We start from the raw sequence: 25475 nt of genomic DNA on the forward strand, positions 1-25475 counted from the left end.
TCAGGGCTCGAACCCATGTCCCTGCATTGGCAGGCGGATTCTTAACCACTGCGCCACCAGGGAAGCCCTGATGTGCCAAATTTTAATTCAGATACTTCAGCAAATCCCTTTGAGTTTCTATCTTAAAATTTATCGTTTATTGGCCTTGATATTTCTCTTCTCAGACTTGAAGGCGAAGTGAATCCTAATTCCTTATCAACAACCTACAAGTCAGTGTCGTTGCCATTAAGCTCTTCAAACATAAAGCTGAATCTGACCAGCCCTAAAAGGGGGCAAAAAAGAGAGGAAGGGTGGAAAGAAGTTGTTCGAAGGTAAGTAGAATTAGTCTCGTCTTTTTAACTTTTCTCCTCTTGTGAGATGGTTATCCAGTTAATTGATGAATAATTTGAATGTGGTTATTATATTCAATGGCAGTGCCATACTACATCCAGAGTAGGCTAAAGCAAAATTAGAAACAGTATGTAAATTTTGTATGCATATTTTATATGATACAAGAAATGTTGGCTTTAGAATAACAAAAAACATTTTATTAAAACATAAGACATACAGTTTACAGACAAACCATACAAAAAGGTCACAGGCTTCTTAAGGGGAAGATTCATTTGACAGCAAAGTCACAGTGCTATTTGTGAGGGCTATGATGTTTGTTTAATGGTCCCATTTTGATTCAGACAAGTTTGTCCATCTACAGCATTTAAATAAAGTTAGACTTCGCTAGAGAATCTATATCTGCTTTTAACCAATGCAATTAGATCACCATAAAAGTGGGGGGGTGGAAGAGCCCATAAAATTAAAACTACCTTCTCCCTCAAAAAAAAAAAAAAAAGACAAATACCAACACCCCTGCAGCTAACTTTGACAACTCCCTTCATTCACACTGCTTTATACTTAAACCATGATGGGGGAAATGAATAAAAGCAGAGAGGAGCCACTGCTTTTAAATGTTTCACACAATCCAGAAGGTATTTCTAGCCTCTGCTCATGCTTTACAACAGGGAATCAGGATAAGACTTACGTTTGCTAATGTGCACTTAATCACCAAAGGACTAAGATGTCTGAGTTTTTATTCTGTAATTTTTGTAAGACTCTGTGTCCATTAAAAGCAAACAAAAAAGGAAGAAGTCTTGGCAGAACAGAAGTGATGCACACTTGATGATCAGATTGATTTAAGTATTATTCATGGCCTAGTCTATGCTCTAGCTTTCAAAATAGCTAAATATATTCTTCCCAATTTGTCTACATTAGGATATTAAATTTTGATCATGAAATGTATTTTAGAGTCTACAATTGGGTATTCTTCTGGAAGGTATAGTTCAAAGTTTGAGGGTCCCTCCCTCAAGGAGGGAATCCTGGCAGCCAGCAGTGACCACATGAAGATAATGGGTGTTGCTCTCATTTGGTTCTGCCATCAAACACTGGGTTTCCGTGATAATCCTGCAGGACACCCAGGCCATCTTGTCAGATCCCAAAATCAGCCTCTTGTGTTTTCTCACACAAGTGGAAGTCCCAGGCTCCACTTGTGGATTGCTTTTTATGTACAAATCTGAGGCTTTATTTTTTATTGCTGAGTAAAGTTGTTGACACTGATAAGCTGCCTTTATTCATTTTCAGTATAGAGTTTAACAATGTGGTATGCATTATTTTAATTTTGAAAGTATCAATATATGATCATTGCAGTTTAGTTAACATGTGATAGTTTATGCAGATTTGAATGCTGAGATCATGAGTGACTTAAATATAATTTTTTTAAATGGCAGTGTGTTTTTTTTACCTTTACTAAATTAAATTCAATATAATAAGAGGTCAGTTTCTAAAATAAAAACTTATAATAATTTCCTCTTTAAGGTTTGAGAAATACTATTCTACAGATGTTCATGAACATACTTACTGAGACATCTTTTTTTTTTTTTAATTTATTTATTTTATTTATTTATTTTTGGCTGCATTGGGTCTTTGTTGCTGTGTGCAGGCTTCTCACTGCGGTGGCTTCTGGTGTTGCCGAGCACGGTCTCTAGGCGCGTGGGCTTCAGTAGTTGTGGCACGCGGGCTTAGTTGCTCCACGGCATGTGGGATCCTCCCAGGCCAGGGATCGAACCCATATCCCCTGCACTGGCAGGCGGATTCCCAACCACTGCGCCACCAGAAAGCCCGAGACATCTTTTTTAATAGACATTTTGATTTCATAAGCTCCTGTGTGGTCTCCATTTTGTAGGTCAAAGAAATTGTCTGTTCCAGCCTCAGTGGTTTCCAGGATAATGGGGAGAGGAGGATGCAACATCACTGCAATACAAGATGTTACTGGTGCCCATATTGATGTGGATAAACAAAAAGATAAGAATGGCGAGAGAATGATCACAATAAGGTAATTGTGAGATATATATATATTGTTAGTTCTATGAGGAAATTAAATTTTATTAGAAGTACATTTTTGTTAGGTATGGTACAATCAATTCTATTTCATGGTAAAGATTACCTAGTTTTGTATATTTTTGATCTTGTTCTGTTTTTTGTTTGTTTTCTCCCCAGGGGTGGTACAGAATCAACAAGATATGCAGTTCAACTTATCAATGCACTTATTCAAGATCCTGCTAAGGAACTGGAAGACTTGATTCCTAAAAACCATATCAGAACACCTGCCAGCAGCAAAGCCATCCATGCAAACTTCTCATCTGGAGTAGGCACCACAGCAGCTTCCAGTAAAAATGCATTTCCCTTGGGTGCTCCAAGTCTTGTAACTTCACAGGCAACAACATTATCTACGTTCCAGCCCACTAATAAACTTAATAAGAACGTTCCAGCAAATGTACGTTCTTCTTTCCCAGTTTCTCTACCCTTAGCTTATCCTCACCCTCATTTTGCCCTGCTGGCTGCTCAAACTATGCAACAGATTCGGCATCCTCGTTTACCCATGGCCCAGTTTGGAGGAACATTTTCACCTTCTCCTAACACTTGGGGACCATTCCCAGTGAGACCTGTGAATCCTGGCAACACAAATAGCTCTCCAAAGCATAATAATACAGGCCGTCTACCTAACCAGAACGGGACTGTTTTACCCTCAGAGTCTGCTGGACTAGCTACTGCCAGTTGTCCTATCACTGTCTCTTCTGTAGTTGCTGCCAGTCAGCAACTGTGTGTGACTAATACCCGGACTCCTTCATCAGTCAGAAAGCAGTTGTTTGCCTGTGTGCCTAAGACAAGTCCTCCAGCAGCAGTGATTTCCTCTGTGACAAGCACTTGTAGTTCCCTGCCTTCTGTCTCCTCTGCATCTATCACTAGTGGGCAAGTTCCCACCACATTTCTGCCTGCAAGTACTCCTCAAGCACAGCTTTCTTCACAAAAGACGGAGTCTTTCTCTGCCATGCCAGCCCCCAAAGAGAAAGTGTCCACACAGGACCAGTCCATGGCAAACCTGTGTACCCCCTCTTCAACTGCCAACAGCTGCAGTAGCTCTGCCAGCAACACCCCAGGAGCTCCAGAAACTCACCCATCTGGTAGTCCCACTCCTCCCTCCAATAACACACAGGAGGAAACACAGCCATCCAGTGTGTCTGATTTAAGTCCTATGTCAATGCCTTTTGCGTCTAATTCAGAACCTGCTCCATTGACTTTGGCATCACCTAGATTGGTTGCTGCTGATAATCAGGATACCAGTAATTTACCTCAGTTAGCTGTACCAGCACCTCGAGTTTCTCATCGAATGCAACCCAGAAGTTCTTTTTACTCGGTGGTACCAAATGCAACTATACACCAGGATCCCCAGTCTATTTTTGTGACAAATCCAGTTCCTTTAACACCACCTCAAGGCCCACCAGCTGCAGTGCAGCTTTCTTCAGCCATGAACATTATGAATGGTTCTCAGATGCACATTAACCCAGCAAATAAATCTTTGCCACCTACGTTTGGCCCAGCCACGCTTTTCAATCACTTCAGTAGTCTTTTTGACAGCAGTCAGGTGCCAGCTAACCAGGGTTGGGGAGATGGTCCACTGTCCTCACGAGTTACTGCAGATGCCTCTTTCACTGTTCAGTCAGCATTCCTGGGTAACTCTGTACTTGGACACTTGGAAAACGTGCACCCTGACAACTCCAAGGCACCTGGCTTCAGATCACCTTCCCAGCGAGTTTCTACTAGTCCAGTTGGTAAGTTATAACTATCATTACGTCACAGTTTGGGGCTTTAACAACATAATCTAACCTTCCAAAGTAATAAAGCATTTATTTTGTACATAATATTGCATGATCTTTTAAAGAAATGAAGGTGTGTCATAAATAGTAAAGACCCCTTAATGACTGCTGATTGAGTGGCCAAAATGTAGTTGTAGGTAAGTCACATATGAGCTGCTTTATATTCTCTTTTATGATCTCTCTGCACCTCATTTCAAGGAAGTTATATCTTGTGTCAGTCCACTTTCTTAGAATTGGTATATGATGATATTAATAAAAAAGGACTCATAGGATGCTTCAAGCATTCCAAATTTACAGACATTTTAAAAATCATAGTGATTGCCTGCATTTCTGAGATTAAAAAGTTTGAGTTACGAAGGTGTTTAGGTTACAGTCCATAATCTACATTCTTTGTTTTCAGTCTTGGGTACTCAGAATGAATATTAAATGATGTTGTAACTCTATATTATTTACAATAGATGGAGCTGTTTGAAGAGATCCTGTGTGTATAGGTTCTTATTTAACAAAAAAAAAAACAAACAATTTTGAATCAGCTGTTTGTTTCTTGAAATTAGAAATTAGCTGCTGAGGCAGTATAAGAAAGATTTAGAAAGATAAGAGTCTAGTGGTGGCTTGGAGATATTTGGAAAACCAGAATCTATTTTCCAGAGTCTAAGGGCCAAACTTTAGTCCAATCTCTTTGCTCTAGTCTGAAAAACAAATTAGAAATTGTGGCTGACCTAGAAAGGGGGTAAGAAGAACTAGTGCCACTTAGCATTTTTCTTCCAGTTGGAAAACTGTCCCATAGCCCATCTTTCCTTTTTGCTAATTATAAACTGATCTAAGTTGTTTAAAATTTGTGAGTTTATGGATATGGCATAGCCTTAGCTTTTCTATCAGATATGTTTCCATTTACTTATCTTTTCAGGAAAACATAGCTGTTATATCATCTTTTGAATAGAAATAAAGCATGCATAAGACAGTCTGTGGTCCAAAATATTCTCTTGGATTTTTTTTCTTCTTTTCTATAAATAGGTATCTATTTTAACTTTTCATTTTGGCAGACTAATAAAAAGGTTTTCAAAGGCCCCAGAATGAAAGAAGAGCTCATTGCCAGTGCTCAGACTGTGGTAAAAATTAATTTTTTAATTAATCCTTGACTTGATTGGCACTAACTAATATGTGAATTTAGAATGCCTTAGCTAGAGTTAGACTTCAGATCTCTCATATTCCAGTGTTTGAGCTCTTTGCACTCCACATTCTATATCCCAGAAGATGTGCAGATTATGAATGGCTGGAGAAAAGAAAGTCAAGGAGATCATCCATCTAGTTTGGTAGCAAACAAGGTTTGGGAACCTTAATTATTCAGATCTGTAACATCAAAATTATTTATTACTAGTTAAAAAATAATTTTTTAAAAAAGCAAGCATTAATCCTTGACCTTCCTTCCAGGGTCCAGGACTGATTTAAGCTTGGCTTCATTTCTTAACTGCCTGGGTAGTTTCTTTTGTTGATGCTCTTCTTTCATGGATATAGTTTAGTTTTCCTAGTTTGCAGGTAAGAAATAGTGATACTTAAAAAGACGGGAAAGCATGTGGAGAAACTGGAACCTTCAAACACTGCTGGTAGAAACTTAAAATGGTACATCATTTGGAAAAACAGTTCAACAGTTCCTCAAAAAGTTAAAAAGAGTTACCATATGATCCAGTAATTCTGCTCCTAGGTATACCCAAGAGAAAACATGTTTCTACACAAAAACTGGTACATAAATGTTCATAGCAACACCATTCCTAAGAGCCAAAAAGTGGAAACAATCCAATGTCCATCAGCTGATGAATGGAAAAACAAAATGTGGTATATCTATATAAGATATTATTCTTAGTATAATGTATATTCTATATTATGAGATACAGTGAAAGAAATGAAGAACTCATTTGTGCTACAACATGGGTAAACTCTGAAAACATTTTGCTGAGTGAAAGAAGCCAGTCACAAAAGACCACATATTGTATCATTCTTTTTATATAAAATGTCCAGAATAGGCAAATCTAGAGAGACAGAAAATATATTAGTGGTTGCTTAGAGGTTCAGATATGGGGTAAAGGAGGATGGAGAGTGACAGATAATGCATACAGAGTTTCTTTTAGGGTAGACAAAAATGTTCTAAAATTGATTGTGGTGATGGTTGTACAACCCTGTGAATATACTAAAAGCCTTTGAATTATATACTTTATAGATGAATAAGACCTGCTTGAAAAGTTTTGAATTTTTTATGTTGATATTAACTACTTTTTTCTGAAATGAGCACCTATAATCCTTTTCCAGATCCTTGACCTCTTTCCCTAAAAATGTTCTCCAGAGAAAGCAATGGAATTTGAGAATACTGCTAAGTTCAGACTCATGCAAACTAGATAGAAACTTTGATGTAGTTTGCAGCTGTTGATTTTTTTTTTAATCAGATGGAATACTGAAATTATCTTTAGTTTAATCGTATGCTTTCCTTCCTTGTTAGGAAGCAAACATTGGTAGGTTTTGTTACTCATCTTGCACAGGAAATGACTATAGTTATATAGATGAACAGCTATATTTCTAAGTGATGGGTACCACAACATGCTCTCATTTCATGTCCCCTCTAATGAAAGCTTTGAGATTTATCTAGAACATACTCCAAGTGACTGCCATTCCTAAACATTGGGCTCACATTTCTATATCTAGTCCTGCTTGGTGATATTCTTCTGGACTGTAAGAAAAAAAATGGTTTGGGGGGACATACAGTATGAAATAAATGGATTCTTGTTGCTGTGATCCACAAAATAAACTGCATTCTTTCTGCTTTTTTAAAGAGGAATTAAGTCAACTTTGGACTTTCATTTTTAAAGCCTTGGCTAATTTGACGTCTTGGACCTGTTTTTATTTCAGGGTTACCGTCCATTGACCCATCAGGCAGCTCCCAATCTTCCTCTTCTGCTCCTCTGACAAGTTTTTCCGGCATACCAGGAACTCGGGTTTTCCTGCAAGGGCCAGCTCCCGTTGGGACTCCCAGTTTCAACAGACAACATTTTTCTCCCCACCCTTGGACAAGCGCCTCAAACTCATGTAGGAATCCTAGAGGAACTCTTCCCAAAGAGTCTTGAATAAGTTATTAAACCATTTGTTTCAGGGAACGCTGTATTGTAACTTTAGTAATCTAAATTGTATGCAAATACCCAAGGTTTGTTTTGCAGTCATGTCAAAAATTATTAGTCATTTATAGGATAGAAAACTTGAGAAGGGTCAGGCTATTCTTCCAAGCCAGATTTGAGATTACACTGAGACTTGGATCAAGAAAAGAGGCACTACAAGTAGTTTTATAAGACCCTTTGGGGACAGTATTGTGAAATAATTTCTTAGGTCTGAAAAGAAGTTGAATTTAAGTATCTGGTCAGTTTGGTATGATTCCTCATTTAGTTTTACATTTGAGGAAACTGTATGATTGCCATTTATAAGTGAAAATATTCCTCTGTTCTGACTTATTTCAATATTTAGAACAGATGAAGTTCTAAAAGGATTTGAACAGGATTTGATTTTTTTTAAATGAGCATCATGAGAAAGTCAGTGAGTATTGGCCCTTTGGCAAGGAAAACTACCCATATTACCTGAGAGTCCCATTAAGAAACAAAGCTGTGAATTGAATCCTACAATGCTTCACTAACATTTAACCTTCCTTCCTTATGGGGAAGAATAAGGGGCTGTAGAAAGAGAAAAAAGAAAACAGCTAATAATTATAGAGGACCAGCAGCTATTTTCCAGACAATATGATAGTTACCGTGCAAACATTGCCACATTTAAGTTAATTTAAAATGTGACAATATATGTTTTGAGAAGATTTTTTAGAACTACAGTAAGGGGAATTCCCTGGTGGTCCAGTGGTTAGGACTCTGCGCTTTCACTGCTGAGGGCCCGCGTTCAAACCCTGGTGGGGAAACTAAGATCCCGCAAGCCAGCAGAACTACAATAAGAATAAATACGGCCTTCTTCCTTTCTAGCCTTGTTCAGTTCAATTTGAAAAAATTCTTTAGACTAGTCTATACTTACTATATTTTTAGACGTTGTTTATATTTACTACAGGCAGAAGTAGTATAGGATAATATTTATAGAACTTATATATTTTCTTTTTTTAATTTACTTATATATTTGGTTGCACCAGGTCTTAGTTGCGGGAGGCAGGCTCCTTAGTTGTGGCATGCGAACTGTTAGTTATGGCATGCATGTGGGATCTTGTTCCCTGAGCAGGAATCGAACCTGGGTCCCCTGCATTGGGAGCATGGAGTCTTAACCACTGCTCCACCAGGGAAGTCCCTATATATTCTCATCTGAATGACCTTGTAAAATGAAATTTTTTTTTCCAGAACCTATGTTGTGGAACAGATCTTTCCAACAAGGTTTCTCATATTCTTATAATTAGTTTTTATATGTAATAAAACAATAGAGAAATATTTTGCCACCAGGTGACTCTCCTATTCCATCTGTTTCTTCGGGATCATCTTCACCTCTTTCAGCCACTTCTGCCCCACCAACTTTGGGCCAACCGAAAGGAGGCAGTGCCAGTCAGGATCGAAAGATACCTCCCCCCATTGGAACAGAGAGACTAGCCCGGATTCGGCAAGGAGGGTCTGTTGCACAAGCCCCTGTGGGGACCAGTTTTGTTGCTCCTGTTGGACACAGTGGAATCTGGTCATTTGGCGTCAATGCCGTGTCAGGTACAGTTACAGTGTCCTCTGTCTGGAGGGATATCTTGAGTAAGTTGTGGGATTTTGCCATTTAAACTTAGTTCCTTACCTAAATAAATAAGCTTATTAGTTCCTGCACTTAACCAGTAAGGTTGTTTAAACCTTTGAGGAGTTCAGTCCAGTCTCAAAGTCTGGAATGTTAGTTTGGATTATACATAATAATAGATGTAATATGTATGATAGTAATATATATAAAATAATAAATACAGACTTGATTAGAAGTAAAAGATTCAAAGCATACTTCCTTTCCTTCTTAAGCTTTTCATTGTAGAATAGGACAATCATTTGATTTCTTTCAGAGAGCACTTAATCTTTTGAAGGACAAGGTAGAGTGTTTAGGGTATTCAGAGGACTCCACCCAGTTTTCCAGGAACTTGTATTTTGGTTTGCAGAGATTTTCATGAATGTGTCCTGAGCTTCTCAAAGGAATGCTTTTGATTAAATTTAGTATGAAAAAATCCAGTGGTAATGTTTTGTTATTTTATCCAAATAAATATCTAACCTTGATCTCAATTCTTCTTTCTAGAAGGCTTGTCAGGTTGGTCACAGTCTGTGATAGGGAACCATCCAATGCATCAACAATTATCAGACCCAAGCACATTCTCTCAGCATCAACCAATGGAGAGAGATGATTCTGGAATGGTAGCCCCCTCTAACATTTTTCATCAGCCTATGGTAAGCAGTTTTGTGGATTTTTCTAAAGTGAGCTGACAAACATCATTGTAACTTGTTTAACACATTGCCAGCCAGTGTAGTCACATGTTAAGGAGTAATTTGTACTGAAATAATTCTCCCTTTTGGTATAACTAGTTTGTTTCTATGACTTTGCCAGATCTTTTATCCAATTTCAAATGTGGATTATGTTGTTTACATTAGTTTGTCCTCAAACTATCTTGAAGAAGCCCCCGTCTTCCCTCCAGAACCTGAGAGATTTGGGTTTTGCTGCTTTGCATTTGGCTGCCACAGCTTAGAGGCCTCTTCCTCTCTGAAAAGCTGGCTGTGAGCTCCCCATTGCCCTCTTGTCTCCTCTGAGAGCTTCCAGGCTGCCATAAAGCCAGATTGTGGCTGCAAGCAATCATGTAGAATTCCCCTTTTCTTGGCAGAAGCTTATTAGTAAATCCTAAATATGGGAAAGTTGAGGGTATTATATGTGTTCATCAAGTATTGGAAATTTCCTGATGATTTGATTGTGGATTTAGTTGTTTTGTTTTGTTTTTCTATTCTCATTGAAAAGTGTTGCTGACGCAAATAACCACTTTTGGTTTCCCAAGACTGTACAATGGTGCTATACTTACAGGATACTCTGGAGTTCTTTGAATGAAGGAAAATAAGAGAAATCTATGCTGATATTGTGGAATCATCATTTACAATCACTTCATGATTACACCTTTCTGCTGTTTTAGGGTCTACCAATTTCCATGTATGGAGGCACCATAATACCCTCCCATCCTCAGCTTGCTGATGTTCCAGGAGGCCCTCTGTTTAATGGACTTCACAACCCAGATCCTGCTTGGAACCCTATGATAAAAGTTATTCAAAATTCAACTGAATGCACTGATGCCCAACAGGTAAAATGGACTTAATGCTCTTTTATTTTTCAGATTTATGATGTCATTCTTTTAATTCTTTGGGTAGTGCAAGTTCTGAATATATCAAAAGTCATGACATCTGACTATCTTGAACTGAATTAAGTTTTTCAATATCAAGATGATGCTACTTAACATTTTATCTCATGTATGTGTATTCTTCCTAGGCAGAAACAGTGAATTGCCATTGCATTTATATATTCATTTTGTAAATGTCTAAAGATTCCTAATTAGAAATTCCAATTTTTCCTCCCCCTTTTCAGATTTGGCCTGGCACGTGGGCACCTCATATTGGAAACATGCATCTCAAATATGTCAACTAAGTTAGAAGGTCTTACTCTTTAGCCTTGTTTGAGAAACTTTTGACCTTGGAAGAACCCTGGGGATTTTTTTTAATGTGCCTAAGAAATATTCTCTGAGGCTTTAGCAATGGAAATTTGATTGCCCATTGTATATGAACAAAGTGATTTCCTATCCATCTGATTATGTTCTCTGGTTAGTTTAGCCATTTTGAAATTAGTGCTTTGGGCTAAACATACTGAATGCTACTTGTATGCAGAAGAGAATTAGATGATTACATGTTTCAACCTTTTAGGGTGGTAAATACATGTACAATTGTTTACATACTTAAAATGAAAAGGTTGAGTAAATTTCTTGTCATATAGTGGCTCTACTTAATGTGGCCTGTATTAATGTGAAATATTTACCAGAATATTCAATAAAAAGATGAACAGTGTTTAGAAGTGGGGTGTGATCCTTTCAGTGGTCATGCAGGTACTACCCAATCCACAATCATACTGAACCAGGTTGTTAATACTATATTTGTGATAGTCTTCTCACATTTTACACTTCAGAGTCCATTCTTAGACTGCCTTGAAAAAGCACTTTTAAGACTAGTTGTGTACTTATTCTGTGTTAAACATTCCTTGTTCTTTTGTTCTCTTCCGTATCGTTTTAAAAGTGAGAATGTTTCAAGCCCCTGCAATGTGTCTTATTTGACTTTAGCAGATAGGCCATTAAAAGGTTTAGCTCTTTGTGGATCATGAGTATGTCAATAAGAACAACAGGATTTCAGTCAGATGACACTGAAAAAACTTAGGGACACCCAAATCATCCTTCAGATTCCTTTTGTGCTTCCTGACTTTTTTATCTAAAGATTTATATTGGTTATAGGTGTTTAAGTTTTATTTGGGTTGGGACATAGGAGGGGGTGGGGGTGACTCCTGTAATTCTGTTGTATTGTTGCATCAGCTGAATAATGTTTATAAATATGTGACTAATTCTGGGCTTAGTTCCATGAAGAGCCAATATGGTCAACAAGCTAAACTCATGAACACTGGAATGGATTGCTTTGGCCGAACTATAGGCTATGCCAAGAATCTGACACAATAGAGAAGAAAAAAACTAGCCCAATGAAAAGAACAGTCATCAACTTGACTGTTCATGTTTTAATATGGTTGAATTACCTGGTCTTAGATAAAAGCGAGCTAAAAAAGAAAACAAGAAAATGTTTGAGGTGATAGAGGAGCCAAAACACACATTAAGGCAAAGAAGGATGCACAGAAAGATAATAACTAGGGGCAGAACCATACCAGAAGCACTTTTCTACTCTCCTACCAACGGAAGTTCTTAATCTTCTCTGCCTTGCTCCTAGAGCTGCCACTAGATGAGACACGCCATGTTTGTTCTGTGTTAGACATACCTGGTTGTTCTGTCTTCCATATCATTTTACATATGAGAGTGCTTCTGTAAGCTCATTTCTTATTTTCTATTTTGAATGGATTTGGAAATTATCACTGGTGTTGAAGCTAGTGCCTTGGTAGTGCTTAATAACCACATCAAGTAGTCTCAAGAGACCCCCTTGAGGGGGACAAAGGACCCCTGGCATCACCTACATATCTTGCTGTTTCCACTTACCACTAATAACAACCCAAAAAATCACCTAATATTAGTGAAATGAATGAAACTACTCTTGATGAAACATATACTAGAGAGAGATAATACTACGTAAATTATTCAGTGGGACAAAAAGTGAGTTTTGTTCTATCTTAACTATTTAAAGTACACTTGAATTATTGGAAGAGCTCTTCCAATATCTTCTATACCTTGAGGACAACAGAATGAGAAATTTTATCTCAGATCAGGAACTAGAACCCATAAGAAGACACAATTATGAGAAACCCCTAGAAGGATTAGGAAAAAACAGGAGCTGTGCAGTTTGTAGCAGTTATTTAGGATACCCTACTTCCTGCCCTCTTACCACCACTGCCTTCTTTTCTATTTGAATCCCAGTAGCCTACTCCCCACTCCATTTTGCCTGCTAATCTCTTCCTCTGTCTTGCCTCTTCCTGGCATTAATTTACTGCTATTTTACCAACCTGAACCTTGGATTAAACCTAGCTCAGGTAAGAACTTAATTACTTTCAGAATATACAAGGGATTTGTGGGGAGGCAGAACGGGTAGAGTGGAACAAGAGTCAGAAACCTAAATTCTGTTTTCATTTCTGCCACTTTAAGCTATATGACCATAGGCAAGTCATTTCTTACCTCTGGGCTTCACATTCATCTGTAAATGAAACAATGTAAATGAACTCAAAAGGGTCTCCTAGTTCTAACAGATTCTCTTGTCTTGTGAATGAGAATGTATGGTATGGGACTACTAGAAGCCAATACATTGCTGAGATTTGAGGGCCCCTACCATTTGTTCTTACATGGAATCAAAAGTGTGCTATTGTGAGAGCCATTATTGATTTTGAGAATTTAGTGGAGGCAGAAGAAAACCTTGCATACCCATAGTGAGCCCTCAAGTCATTAAGAAACATCCTGCTGAAAAAAAAAAGAAAAAGAAAAGAAAAGAAACATCCTGCTGAGGCATAGATCAAGCCCTATGAGAATAACAGCTCATTCAAGGAATAAAACTGTATCATCAAGGTTTCTGGACCCACTTATTTCAAGTAGTGTTCAGTGTAATAAAATACCACCACCAATAAAATTCTTGATGTTTTTAAGACCCTTTAAACCTATTGTGGCTACAGTGTGCTGACTTGCCCTTTTATAGGCCAGTCTGCTTCCTTCAGTCCCTGCTCTCAAAGGGGAAATCTCATCACCTCAGCTAACGAGACCGAAGAAGAGAGTTGGACAGCCAATGGTGGCCTCTCCTAACCAGAGGTAAGAAATCTCAGGACTTGGAACTGTAGTTTCCATCTTACAGATTCTGGCCAAGTCCTCTTTCCAACCTCAAAGTTAGTACAGGAGGGTACCATCCTTAGTTTGAGGTAGCTTTTAGAAGGGGAAAGGCTGGTCATATTAGAGTTTCAAGCCACATAGAGGAGTTCTTAGTATACATGGTTCTGTCCCACTGTTTAAGACCTTTGTACCACATTGTAAACCCAGGAAGAGGCAAACAAACTGTAGGAAAACAGCTTCTGAACATCTTGTTCTCTAACTAGCCCTAGAGCTCTTCTACTAAGAAGTGTGGATGGTTGTGACGTCTTCCCAGTGGACCCTGTTCTGGGGTGAGGGACTCTGATAATGCTGCATTTTCTATTCCTCAAAGATTTGTCACCGTGTGTCAATGTTATTTGACAGGTTACTTTACCTTCACTCTCTCCTGTAGGAAATGGGTGAGAGAAACTTGAGTGTGTTAAGACCACCTCCAAAAAAGGGCAGGAGCTTGGGCTTGAAGACCTAATTTGGAAAGCAAGATCGTGAATCTAATGATCAGATTGCAAACCTATTTTGTGATTACTTTTCACCTCTTCCTGTTTTATCTTAATGGTACTGACGTGAGTTCAAAGTAATTTGCCTGGTGGCAGAGACCTGGTATTCCCCTACAGGTTTAATCAGATCTCTGGGGTTGGGACCTGAGCATAAGTTTTTGGTTTTTTTCTTTTTTGGAAGCTTCTATACTGTAATGGGCAATCAGTGTTGAAAAACCTCTGATTTAAACTCTTGGTCCTTCATCCTGGTTGAATGGATGATGAATCTGGTTTTCTCTCGAAAACCAACTACCTATTCTCTAGTTCCCCAGCCCTTATAGCACACAGTGTCTCAAGAAAAGTACACTTCTAGTAGTACTCTTATAGTAGTAAGACTGCTATAAGTCTGTAACTGCTGCTGTTGTTTTATATTAGAGATTAATAGAAGGATCACTTCCACACTGATCCTTCTTGAAAACCTTTGACACTTCTCGTTCTCCTACTCACTGGTCTTTCTCAGTCTCCTTCCTCCACTACCCCTTAAATAAATGTTGATATGCTCAGGTCTCTTCTTTTGGTGTATCTTCTCCCCAGGTAATCTCATCCTATACTCTTGGATTTTACTCCACCCAGATCTGAATCACTTGCCCAGAGTTCTCCCTCTGTAGCTTCAGACCTGTATATCTGGCTCCTTACTGTGCTTCTCCATCTGAACATTCCACACACATTATATATTCCCCAATATAAGATATGCCCCTCCCCTTGTTTTCCCTATTATATTAGGTGGTACTACTCGCTACCAAGACTCTCAAGTCAGAAGATTGGGAATTATCCTAGCTTATCTCCTCTCCCACCCCACCCTGAAGTCAGTCACCTTACCCTTCCTCCTCTGTGTATCTGGATCCCCTCCACTTCTCTCCATCGTCGCAGCAACTGCCTTTTTGCCTACCCTATTTCACTAGGCTGGAGTCTTTACCTCCAGTCTCACTGTCCTCCACCCCATCTCCCACTCCCCTCACTAGACTACTTACCTTGCTTAAAAGTTGAGTTGTCATAGATGGTTCCTCCACAATCTGATCCCAAGCCTTACCCTCCAGCACTTCATTGCTAAGACACTTTATTTAGGCATACACCACTTTGTAAGAGGCTCAAAAACCTTTTTGGAACAATAAAATATACATATCCTTGCTACCTGAAGTGTGATTCTAAGGACATGCAGACCTAAGGGTCTACATCACCTGGGATTTTATTAAAAACCCAGAATTTCAAGTCCCACCTACTGTATCAGAATCCTCATTTTAACAAAATCTCCAGGTGCTTTATGTGCACATTAAAATTTGAGCAGCAATGACTTGTAAAATAGTCTTTTTAAATGAGTCAAGAAATCAGAGCTGAGGGAAAATCTGATGAAGCCAGTGCTGAAGTAGTACTGATAAATGCATGAAGTCAGGTGGTCTACAATTAATTGGTGGTGGGGTGGCATTTCTGAGGGTATAGTGACTCTGAGGAAGCCAAACAGCAGACAACTGGGTCAAGTCGAGATTTTTTGTGTATACAGGTACTAGACTTAGTACTTACTCTCCCACTACCTCTCTCCTGCCTCCTTTCATGTCACTGTGCCTACATCAAAAAATCTTCTCTTTAAAGGCCAGCCTCTCTGATCTTACTTTCCAGAGGGCTAAAGACCAAGCCCTCCTCACCAGCCCCCAGTCCTTCCTTAGTTTCCTGAGGTTAGCTGTGACAGAGAGATCAAAGAACTGGCCTCTCCTATCTTCCAACCTTTATTCATACTTTAATCAGTGCAGGTATCACTTCTTCCAGAAGGCCCACTCTCCCTCCCTGACCTACCCTGATGGCTGTGCACCAGGCCATCAAGGCACTTTTCACCCTGTACTGAAATTGATTAATGGGAGGCATTACACAGCTGTGCCTAGGGGCACACACTTGAATCAGACACACACAGGTATGAATCCCAGCTCCCCCTCCTACAAAATCCGTGACTTTGAACCATGACCTAACCTCTCTGGACTTTGGTGTCCTCACCTGTAAAATGTGGCTAATAACAGTGCTTTACTGTCCAAAACTGTTGAGAGGAATGGATGAATTAATACATGGCAATAACGTGTGCCATACCTCACCTGTCCCCAGCGCCCGCTGTAAACAGTAAATAGTAAATAGCTGAGTAGCTGCAGCGCTTATAGGTATAGGCAGGCTGGCCAATTTTGGGCCAGGAGGAACTGGAGGCTGGTGAGGCTCCTGGAACTCCTTCCAACTTTTGCTGTTTGGTGCTTCCTCCCGCGAGGGTAGGGCGGGATCATCGGGTTGATTGACGGCCGGCCCGCCCCCGGCTTGACGTTGTTCCTGGTGTTGTTGCTGCGGCCGCACGTGGTCAACTGAGTCCGCCTCAGACTCGGCTGCGCCCCGCGTCCTCAACACCAGCACCAGCCGCTGCCTTCCTGCTCGTCCCGCCCGCGCTATGTCCACATCCACCAGCTGCCCGATTCCCGGGGGCAGGGACTGGCTGCCTGACTGCTACAGCACCACGCTGGGGGGCACACTATACGCCACTACCCCCGGAGGTCAGCGGCCAGGCCAGCGTGTGCGTGTCGCGGGACGTGGGCGGGGAGGTGCGAGCTTGGACTTGCCTGCAGGCCCTTCTGCAGGTTGTAGCTTTGAGGGGGGTGGGTGCTTGGAGCCGAAGCCCAGTTCCCTAAATTCTCAAAGTGATGCAACACGGCCTTGTGCCTAGTTTCCTAGTGACTGGGCAGAAATCATCACTATGGCCTGGGTTCTGGGCTCCTTGCTCACCCAGCCCTCCTGACTTGCCACCTGGGAGCAGAAGCCGAGGCCCCAGTTGAGTGTGGCTTCAGCAGGAAGCAACCGGGTCTTGCAAAGCTGCAAATGCAGGACTCTGGCAGTTGGGGGCAGGAGCTTCGGGTCTCTGCGCTGGCTGGCTTGACTAGTGGCAGATTGGTGGAGCAGCCTGGGATCATGCCTATTCAGGGGTTCCTGCCGGGGAGGCGAAGGGGAGGGGTGAGAACAGGGTAGGGCCTTTTGAGGACATGATTGGGGCCAAGTTGCTCTAGGCTGAGCTGAGCCTGACAGGACTTGGGAGGGGTCAGGATAAGAACAGTGTGTCCCTGTATTTCACAGGAGGAACACCGCTCCTCCCTGCAGGATATCAGAGCCCAGGTGGCAGCACCAGCCTTCGTATCTGCTCTTGGCTTCCTCATCCAACTGAGGCTGGAGGGCTAGGCCCTCCCTTGTGAACCAAAGCAATGAAGTTCCAGAGCCAGCAGAGCAGGACAGGAGCCTCCTTAAATACTTGAGCTCCAAGTTTGGTGCTCCTCCTAGAGCCAAGACCTGAAGCTCCCCTAAACTAAAAGCCCCTGCCTAAACCAGCTGGGATGCCCCACTTGCTCTATGGTGCTTAGACACATCTTGGGTAGGCCCAGGAGACTTTAAGTGCTGTGAAGCCTAGTCAGCTGAGATCCTGGCCGGGCTGCAGAGCAGTAGCCCTTTGAAAAATGGGAAGATGTGACCCCTTGGTCCCTAAAAGGCCTGTGTCTGGGGTCCCAGACAGCTCTGTACCCAAGCTCCTGCCTCTTACCTAGCCCCTACCCCTTGACAGGCACCAGGATCATCTACGACCGAAAGTTCCTGCTGGAGTGCAAGAACTCACCCATTGCCCAGACGCCCCCCTGCTGCCTCCCTCAGATTCCCGGGGTCACAACTCCTCCAACAGCCCCACCCTCCAGGCTCAAGGAGCGGAAGGAGCAGAAGGAGACAGAGGAAGAGATACCTGGTAAGGAAAGCAGGCCCCCAAATTTAAAAATGGCTTTGAGCCCAAATGCCCCAGTTAAGTAGAGTGGGGGTTCGATTCTGAGAGGGGCTTCTTCACTGACACTGAACCTGCAGACCCCAGCCCAGCAACCAGTCCTCCTGCCTTTTCTCTCTCCAGATGACGCACAGTTTGAAATGGACATCTAATCCAGTGAAGATGACCCTGTGTGTGGAGTAAGAGGAATCCCTCACGCTGCTGCTGCTACCTCCTTTCTCTGGGGTATCCAAAGGCCAGCTGGCCTCATCTAATCCAGAATGGGGTGATATGGTGGTTCTGGGCCTCCCTTAGCTCTGAGGCAGCTAGACCGGGGATAGGAATGGGCAACTTGCCAAGCCCTTAGTTCTGCTACTCTTTGGTCTGTAGGCACTCCTCCCAACCCCTGGCCCTTGGCTCAGGCTGAGGCTGGGGCTGGGGCTGGGGGATGGAGAATGTCACTGTCTGACTGCTTAGTAAACATTCAAAGAAATGCCTTGGCTCCAGTGTTCTCCTCAATGCTGATCTTCCCATCTCAGTCATAAAGCTAAGGGTCCCAGCAAACCTGGTTAGGATCAGAGGTCCCAGGTTCCTTCCCAGCTCCCACTGGGCCCACTTCCAGCAGCACTTAGAGCCTGAGGCAAGCTTTGGGGGCAGGCCATAGGAGCTGCCAAACCATAAACAGCAATAGCCTGACCCCTGCCAAGGGCTGTTGCAGCCTTTCCAGGAAGCAGCCTTCCTGGAATCAGGCCTCTCTACCAGTCCCTCCTTAGCTTTTCCAAAGCAGGAGAAAAGAGGCACTGTCCCAGCCTATAGCCTTCTTTTGTCTCTCCCCATACCTTTTCTGCCTCCCACCTGTAAGTACCAACTATATTCCAGCACTGGAAACCTGTACTCTCCCTTCTCACAGCATGATATGAGCCTCCTGGCCCCTTCCACCTGGTTCTGTTGTCCTCAAAGCGTTAGAAGACCTTAGGGCCCAAACAGAGGCAGAAGTTTATTTGGTGAGTCAGATAAAGAGTCATAATCCTACTCTCCCCGTCCCCTGAAAAAAAAAAATCATGATCCCATATGTCAGCAATCTGGTCTTTTTCACCTTCAATTTATACAGCTAGGTTCTAATCTCTGTAGCACTTGCATACCTCAAGGGTGATGCAATGCAAATAGGTCAGTCTCCTTTTTTTGAGGGAAAAAAATCTCCCCATGCTATTTGAGCCTCTGTTCCCATACTGAAACAAAATCATCCAAACATAGGGTTACTCAGCCCAGCAAGGGATGTATGTTTCTAATTTGGGGGAGAGTGGCAGGCAGTAGTCTACTCACGCCTAGCGAGGCCATTCATGATGAATAGAGGAAGAACAGAGGTGTGCACGGTGCACAGCGAGCAGGGCAGTTAAGGACACCAGAGGAAACCAGTTTGGCATAGGAAGGGCTCATCTCTCCTACCCAGGTCCCACCACATTGAGATGTTTTTATTGAAATGCATACGGTATGGGTAACAAGCGGCCTCCCTGTGGTCCAGGAGGGACCTCTTCCCCCAGAGATGGGTCAGGCCAAACACCCCAATGGGGCAGACAGTCTCCCAAGTGGTAAAAGGGAGCCAAGTTAGGGAAGGCCTCCCATGCCAAGGCATAAGAGATGGTGTGAGATCAATCTGGGGAACCCATAGGATTAAGGATCGTGTTGGATGCCTGGCACGGTCTGGTTCTGCTCAGCTGTGGCTACAGATTTCTCTTCATTGGCCTCCTCCTCTGAAGACAGACTCCTCTTTTCCGCAATTAATCTTTTAACTCCCACCATCCACTGACTGACCTCAGTCACATGGTCAACCATGAGTGAGCGGTGGATGTCATCTGCTGCATCCCACTGGTGGCTTGAAAGCTCTGAGGAGAGAGAGGGGCTGAGCAAGAAACCTGGAGCAAAAAACATAGCTGCAACTGCTCCCCTCCCAACCAGTCAAAATCTCAGCACCTAGTCCAACTTGGACAACCATGGCAGGATGAGGGACTTAGGCTATACCAAGGGACCCAGCCACACCTTGCACCAGCAGAGCCATCCTCTTCTTTACAGGCATTGACAGCTTCCCTCCAGCCCACTGTTCCTGCAGCAGAGCCAGGCGTCGGCTGATGTCATCACATACCTGCTTCTGAGAGACAGAAGCCCCCTCCAAGTCAGTGCTGCCAGCCCAACAGGGGCAGGGAAAGGAGCACCATATAGGAAGCACCTGCTTTGTCTGGCCCAGGAACTTTACACTCTAAGAGTTATGGTTCTTTACGCAAAGATTAGAGGCCCCACTAAGAATCTGATGAAATCTATGGATCTTCTCAAGAAAAATGCATGTATGGCTAGAATTTTTAAATTTCTGGAGTTTCTCATATGCTCAGAAATTAATTCTATAGTGCTGCTTTACAAATAAGGAAACTAAGGACCAAAGAGGTGAAGATCGCTCTGCTACTTTCCTTTTTTTTTTTTTTTTTATATAAACTTATTTATTTTATTTATTTATTTTTGGCTGCGTTGGGTCTTCGTTGCTGGGCACGGGCTTCTCATTGTGGTGGCTTCTCTTGTTGCGGAGCACGGGCTCTAGAGCGCAGGCTCAGTTGTGGTGCACGGGCTTAGTTGCTCTGCAGCATGTGGGATCTTCCCGGACCAGGGCTCGAACCCATGTCCCCTGCATTGGCAGGCGGATTCTTAACCACTGCGCCATCAGGGAAGCCCCTCTGCTACTTTCCTTTAAGACTCCTCAGATCCCTTGCCTCCAGAGAACTTAGGAAACATTATCAATAAAAAAAGGGGCTGTTGTTGTTGGGGTTTTTTTTCCCCTCCCTAAGCATAATATCAGCAGGGTCTGTTCTCAGTGGCCTAGAGGTACGTAAATCAGGCTGTTATTGTCACTAATGGGAGTTGAATTCAATTCTTGTTCCTATAAGCCTCTTCTGAGGCTTGTGAACCCTCCTAAATCCTGTGTTCATTTTTCTAGGAAGTCCTTAGCAAATTCTGAAGGGGTTCATAACTCAGAAAGGATTAAGAGCCATTGCCCATAGGGTCAGAGGGTCTACCTTTGAGAGTCATACTTGCATCTGGCTGTTGATGGGAGCTTTCCCACTTACCTTTGTGTGGCCACGGCAATCCTCCAATGCCCGTTCCAAAGGTCTCAATACATCTTCCAGCAGAATCTCAGACTCAACGACTGGGAAATTTGTGGGCTCCATGCTGGAGGGAGGACAACTCCCCACAAATGGGGGTCTGGAAGCCTTACTTGACAGAGGTGGAGGCCCCATTGGGGGGGCCCCAGGAGATGTCTCTAAGGTGGGGACTGAAAAGGTAAAGCAGGATCAAGCAAACATGGCTTAAATAGGTACAAAGAAATAAAATGGATGATGTGATAAAGAGGAATAGTAGAGGGACCTACCTAGCCTGAGTGTTCAAAGAAGGCCTTATAAGATGATATCTAAGTTTATCCCAGCTCACACACTATGTGACATATGGCAAGTTACCCTTAACCTCTGAGCTTGGGTTCCTCTTCTGTAAAATGGGGATATTATAGGAATAGTACTTATTTCACAGGGTTGCAATGATGATTAAGTAAGAATATAGGTACAGCTGCTACATTAGTGTGTAGCAAAAAGTGCTCACAAAGTTAAGAACTTGGATGAGATAGATGCAGCCATACAGAGTTGAAGGAACCATGTACTAGGGCAGAGGTAAGGGAAGGGCCCAAGAGGTGGAAAAAGTCCTGACTTGTTCAAGGAACAGAAACAAGGCCTGTGTGGCTGGAAATGATTAACACTGAAGAAAGTAGTATGAGCTTTCACTGGAGAGGTAAGCAGGGATCCAGACCCTGCAGGGCTTTGGAGGAGTTTAGTCTTGAGCCATTACTCCATTAACGGTAACAGGAAGCCACTGCAGGTTTATAAAAGCAGGGACTGATGTCACTAAACTTGTTTTTTATGACGTTCACACTCTGTATGGTCTGTGAAAAGCTGATGAGAATAGGTAGAGGAGGGCAGGTTAACAATAGTCCAGGAAAGAGAATGCTGGCATGGACTACAGTGAAAGAGTAGATGAGGGGAAATGGAGTGGTCTGAGATATATATTTAAGAGGAGGTAGAACAGATCTTGATGGAACAGGGGGTGAAGGAGAGAGAAGCCAAGGATGACTCTTGGTTTCTGACTTTAATCATGGGATGGTGGAATCACTATGGAAAATGAGAAAACTGGAGGAGAAAAGTCAAAAATTACTTTTAGGTATCAACATCCACATGGATGATAATTCATCTAATTTGGTCTGTCAATTTGACCTTCTCACCTCCAATAACCATTTTTTCCACCCAACCTCAGCCTCCCATCCCTCTCTGCCTTGTTCTCAGCAACAATGACCACCCCTCCTACCCTTCCAGCTCAGCTACTCAGATTTTCGAGGTGCATTAAACTCACTCCCTTTAAATTCATAGCTACAGATTTTAAAGGGCATTCAACATTGCCTGGAGATCATATACTTTGCCTCATTTTTCCACTCTTCAGAACAACTATTTTCACATCTTATCTCCTCTAAACTCTTCTACCTTCTCCTTTTATTTTCCTTTCCCTGCTGTCTCTCTACTTCTGACCCTACCTCATATTTCACTGAGAAGATAAAGGTCGTTGAACAGGAACACTCTCATCTTCTCACCACCAGTTCTACTAACCCACCTGCATCTGTGGCTGCTTTCCTTCCTCCTCTAATAGATGAAAGGTTCCTGTTCCTATCAGAGGCCATCTCTGCAGCTGTACTCTGCATCCCCGCCTCTCTTGCCTTCTCTAGGCTTCCCTCCTGCAGTTATCCCTTTTCTCCTGTGCCATCAGTTCTCCCTCTCTACTAAACAATCCCATCAGCATACAGAACCATCCCTTACCTCACGCTGCATCCTCAGGCACTGCCCTATTTCTCATCTCTGCTTTACAGGAGAATTTCTTCAGTGAGCTGACTACAGTTACTCTCTCCACTTTTCACATTCTCTCCTCAGCCCATTCCTGCTGGGTTTCTGCTCTCATCACTCCTGACTGCTTTTGTTAGGGTCACTAGTGATTGTTACGTTTGTCAAATCAAGTGGTCCCTTTTCTCCATCTTATTTAACCTCTCAGCAGCATTCATCAGGGTTGAATCAAGATTTTAATCTCTCCCAGAGTAAATGTTACTTTTCTTCTTACTTCTTTTGCTCTTTCTCAGTCTCATTTGCTAATTCCTTCCCTGTTCAACCCTGAAATGCTAGAGCACCTTAGGGCTCTGTCTTGGATCCTCTTTAGGCCTCTATCCACACACACTCTTTATTCAAGCCCATGACCTCAAATACCATCCATGTGACAGTGACACATTTCTGTAATTCTGGCCTAGACCTCTCCCCAGAGTAGCAGCCCAAATTTAACATGGCCAAGACAGAAAGCTTGCTTTTTTCCTCACCCACCAAAACCCAGTTATCCCATATCAATGAACAACACCATCCAGTTCCTCAAGTGAAAAAATGTATGTTACATTGCTTCTTCTTTCACCTCACCTACTATACCTACTCATTCCTGCTGACTTTCTCCATATCTTATATCCATCCAATTCCTACCACCTCTAGTACTCCAACCCTTGTCCAAATCATCATTACATCTTACCTATGTTAGCATAATAGCCTCTTAATTTGTCTTTCCACTTCTTCCCTAAAATCTGTTTTCCACACAGGAGACACAGTGGTCTTTTTAAAGATATAAGTCAGTGTTTCTCAACCTGGGGAGATTTTGCCCCCAGGACAAATGTCTGGAGACACTTTTGGCTGTCACAAATGGGTGGGTGCTACTGACATCTAGTGAGTAGAGGCCAGGGATGCTGCAGACATCTTACAATGTATGGGACAGTCTCTCACAAAAAAGAATTATCTGGCCCAAAATGCCATTAGTGCTAAGGTTAAGAAACTCTGATTTATATTATAACTCTGCAATGTTACGGGTGTGGATAAGAGAGGAGTGAAAAGAGCTGAATTTGAGCTCCCTTTTCAGGGCCACAGATCCACCTATTGGCACGGGAAATGCTCAGGGGAAAAGGACGCCCTCCTCTACTTTAAATTTTTCCATGGCTTCCACTTTACGTAGATTAAAATACAAACTCCTTATCCTGGTTTACAAAAACCCACTATGATCTGGCCCCCTGCGTACTTCTCAGATCTTAATCTCTATCCCTAGCCCACTGTGCTCTAGCCATCAGATATTCCTTCAGTCTCTGAATTTGCCAAACTTATCTCAGGGCTCCTGCAGTAGCTGTTTCCAATGCCCTGAATGCTCTTGCACCTGATCTTTGTGTGGCTAGCTTTTAATCATTCAGATTTCAGCTCAAGTGTCAGCCCCTCAGGTACCTTAGTTACCCCGTCACTCTTACATCACCCTGTTTTATTTCTCTGCAAAGCCCCTACCACCATTTCATCTATCTCCAAAGCGATAGTGTGGACTCCCAAGAAAACAAAACTTTTGTCTTGTTCACTGCTGTTTAGTTTGCCTTCAAACACAGTAGGTGCTCAGTAGATGATACTGATTAAATGAATAACACGTTAAATCTGAGATGCTTATCATACAGTCAAGTGACGAGGAAGAAGAGACAAATGGGTATACCACGATGGGGTTCTGAGAAAAGATCCAGGTTGGAAATAGGATTTGAAAATAATTTGGGAATTAAAAACTATATTAAAAACCGTATGTCTGGATGAGATCACCTAGGGCGAAAGCACAGAGAGATTCTTTTGAGACCAACGTACCAATTATTTACCTGGGCAACAGGTAAAGAGCTCGGAAAAGGGCCAGAACTGGGCCCCTTTCTGGGGCTCCAACCTCTCTCCTCAGGAAGTCCTCAGAGAGCAAAAAAGGCCCACGGTACAAGCTTATCCCTGGCACCGCCCATTCTCGGCGGCACACAGGGCCCCCACGCACCTCTGGGGGATCCATCCTGGGGAGCGGCGACCCTCTTGGTGAGCGGCGTGCGCTTGGGTCCGCCAGCCTGGGTCTGCAGCCCGTATGAGAATTGCGGCGGATCGTTCCAGCCCCGCTCCTTGTTGCCTGCGAAGGTGAGAGGACGTGTGAAGCGAGCCCGGGGGCGACAGAGGGTCCGCACCCCGCGCGGTAACCGCCCGCAGCCTGGGCCGGCGGTAGACCCAGAGCCCCAGCCCACCCGCCGCGCTCACCCGGTTTCACGTACAGCCCCGCCATCTCCACTTCCGCACGGCCAGCGGGGCATCACGTCACTTCCGGGGCGGCCGCACCCGAGCCGGCTGGGGCACGCCCCCGGCAGGGCTGGTTGCCTGGAGCCCTCCAGGTTGGACAGTTCAGAAACGCTGGGAATCACCGTCGAGGCCCTGCTCCAACTCCCGAAGGAACTCTAAATCTATTCCAGCTAATAACGCACGGGGCCCTAGTAGGGTACCAAGTGGGGC

General features: G+C 42.9%; 2 protein-coding genes across 11 annotated transcripts in view; one reads left to right on the forward strand and one right to left on the reverse strand.

Annotated features, from left to right (window-relative positions):
- Nucleotides 1–18528, forward strand: part of ANKHD1 (ankyrin repeat and KH domain containing 1) — a 120468-nt gene extending 101940 nt beyond the window's left edge. For 5 of the 10 annotated variants that reach the window (XM_068536004.1, XM_068536013.1, XM_068536006.1 and 2 more), the window contains 10 exons: nt 165–311; nt 2213–2362; nt 2527–4139; nt 7083–7259; nt 8651–8902; nt 9459–9607; nt 10336–10500; nt 13577–13686; nt 17848–18021; nt 18178–18528. In XM_068536004.1, the coding sequence (XP_068392105.1) occupies nt 165–311; nt 2213–2362; nt 2527–4139; nt 7083–7259; nt 8651–8902; nt 9459–9607; nt 10336–10500; nt 13577–13686; nt 17848–18021; nt 18178 (2938 nt within the window). In that variant the 3' untranslated portion in view covers nt 18179–18528. Of the gene's footprint in view, nt 1–164; nt 312–2212; nt 2363–2526; nt 4140–7082; nt 7260–8650; nt 8903–9458; nt 9608–10335; nt 10501–10781; nt 11245–13576; nt 13687–17847; nt 18022–18177 lie in introns of those variants that run through there. The other 5 variants (XM_068536007.1, XM_068536009.1, XM_068536010.1 and 2 more) reach the window with 3 other exon arrangements.
- A 956-nt stretch (nt 18529–19484) lies between these two features.
- On the reverse strand, nt 19485–25297 carry SRA1 (steroid receptor RNA activator 1). The gene is made up of 5 exons (XM_068536024.1): nt 25227–25297; nt 24976–25101; nt 21144–21349; nt 20071–20179; nt 19485–19916 (listed from the first exon to the last, which is right to left on the reverse strand). The coding sequence occupies exons 1-5, from the start codon at nt 25249–25251 to the stop codon at nt 19705–19707; spliced, it is 678 nt and encodes a 225-aa protein (XP_068392125.1). The 5' UTR covers nt 25252–25297; the 3' UTR covers nt 19485–19704.
- Nucleotides 25298–25475: the final 178 nt, after the last annotated feature.

The sequence above is a fragment of the Eschrichtius robustus genome, chromosome 2, assembly GCF_028021215.1.
Source record: "Eschrichtius robustus isolate mEscRob2 chromosome 2, mEscRob2.pri, whole genome shotgun sequence".
Classification (NCBI taxonomy): domain Eukaryota; kingdom Metazoa; phylum Chordata; class Mammalia; order Artiodactyla; family Eschrichtiidae; genus Eschrichtius; species Eschrichtius robustus.

Coding starts and splice junctions, on each gene's coding strand:
- SRA1 (XM_068536024.1), bottom strand. CDS start 25,251: ATGGCGGGGCTGTACGTGAAACCGG. Junction 25,102..25,226: donor GGGGCTGTACGTGAAACCGG/GTGAGCGCGGCG, acceptor TCACCTTCGCAG/GCAACAAGGAGCGGGGCTGG. Junction 20,180..21,143: donor ATTGCCGTGGCCACACAAAG/GTAAGTGGGAAA, acceptor TCTGTCTCTCAG/AAGCAGGTATGTGATGACAT.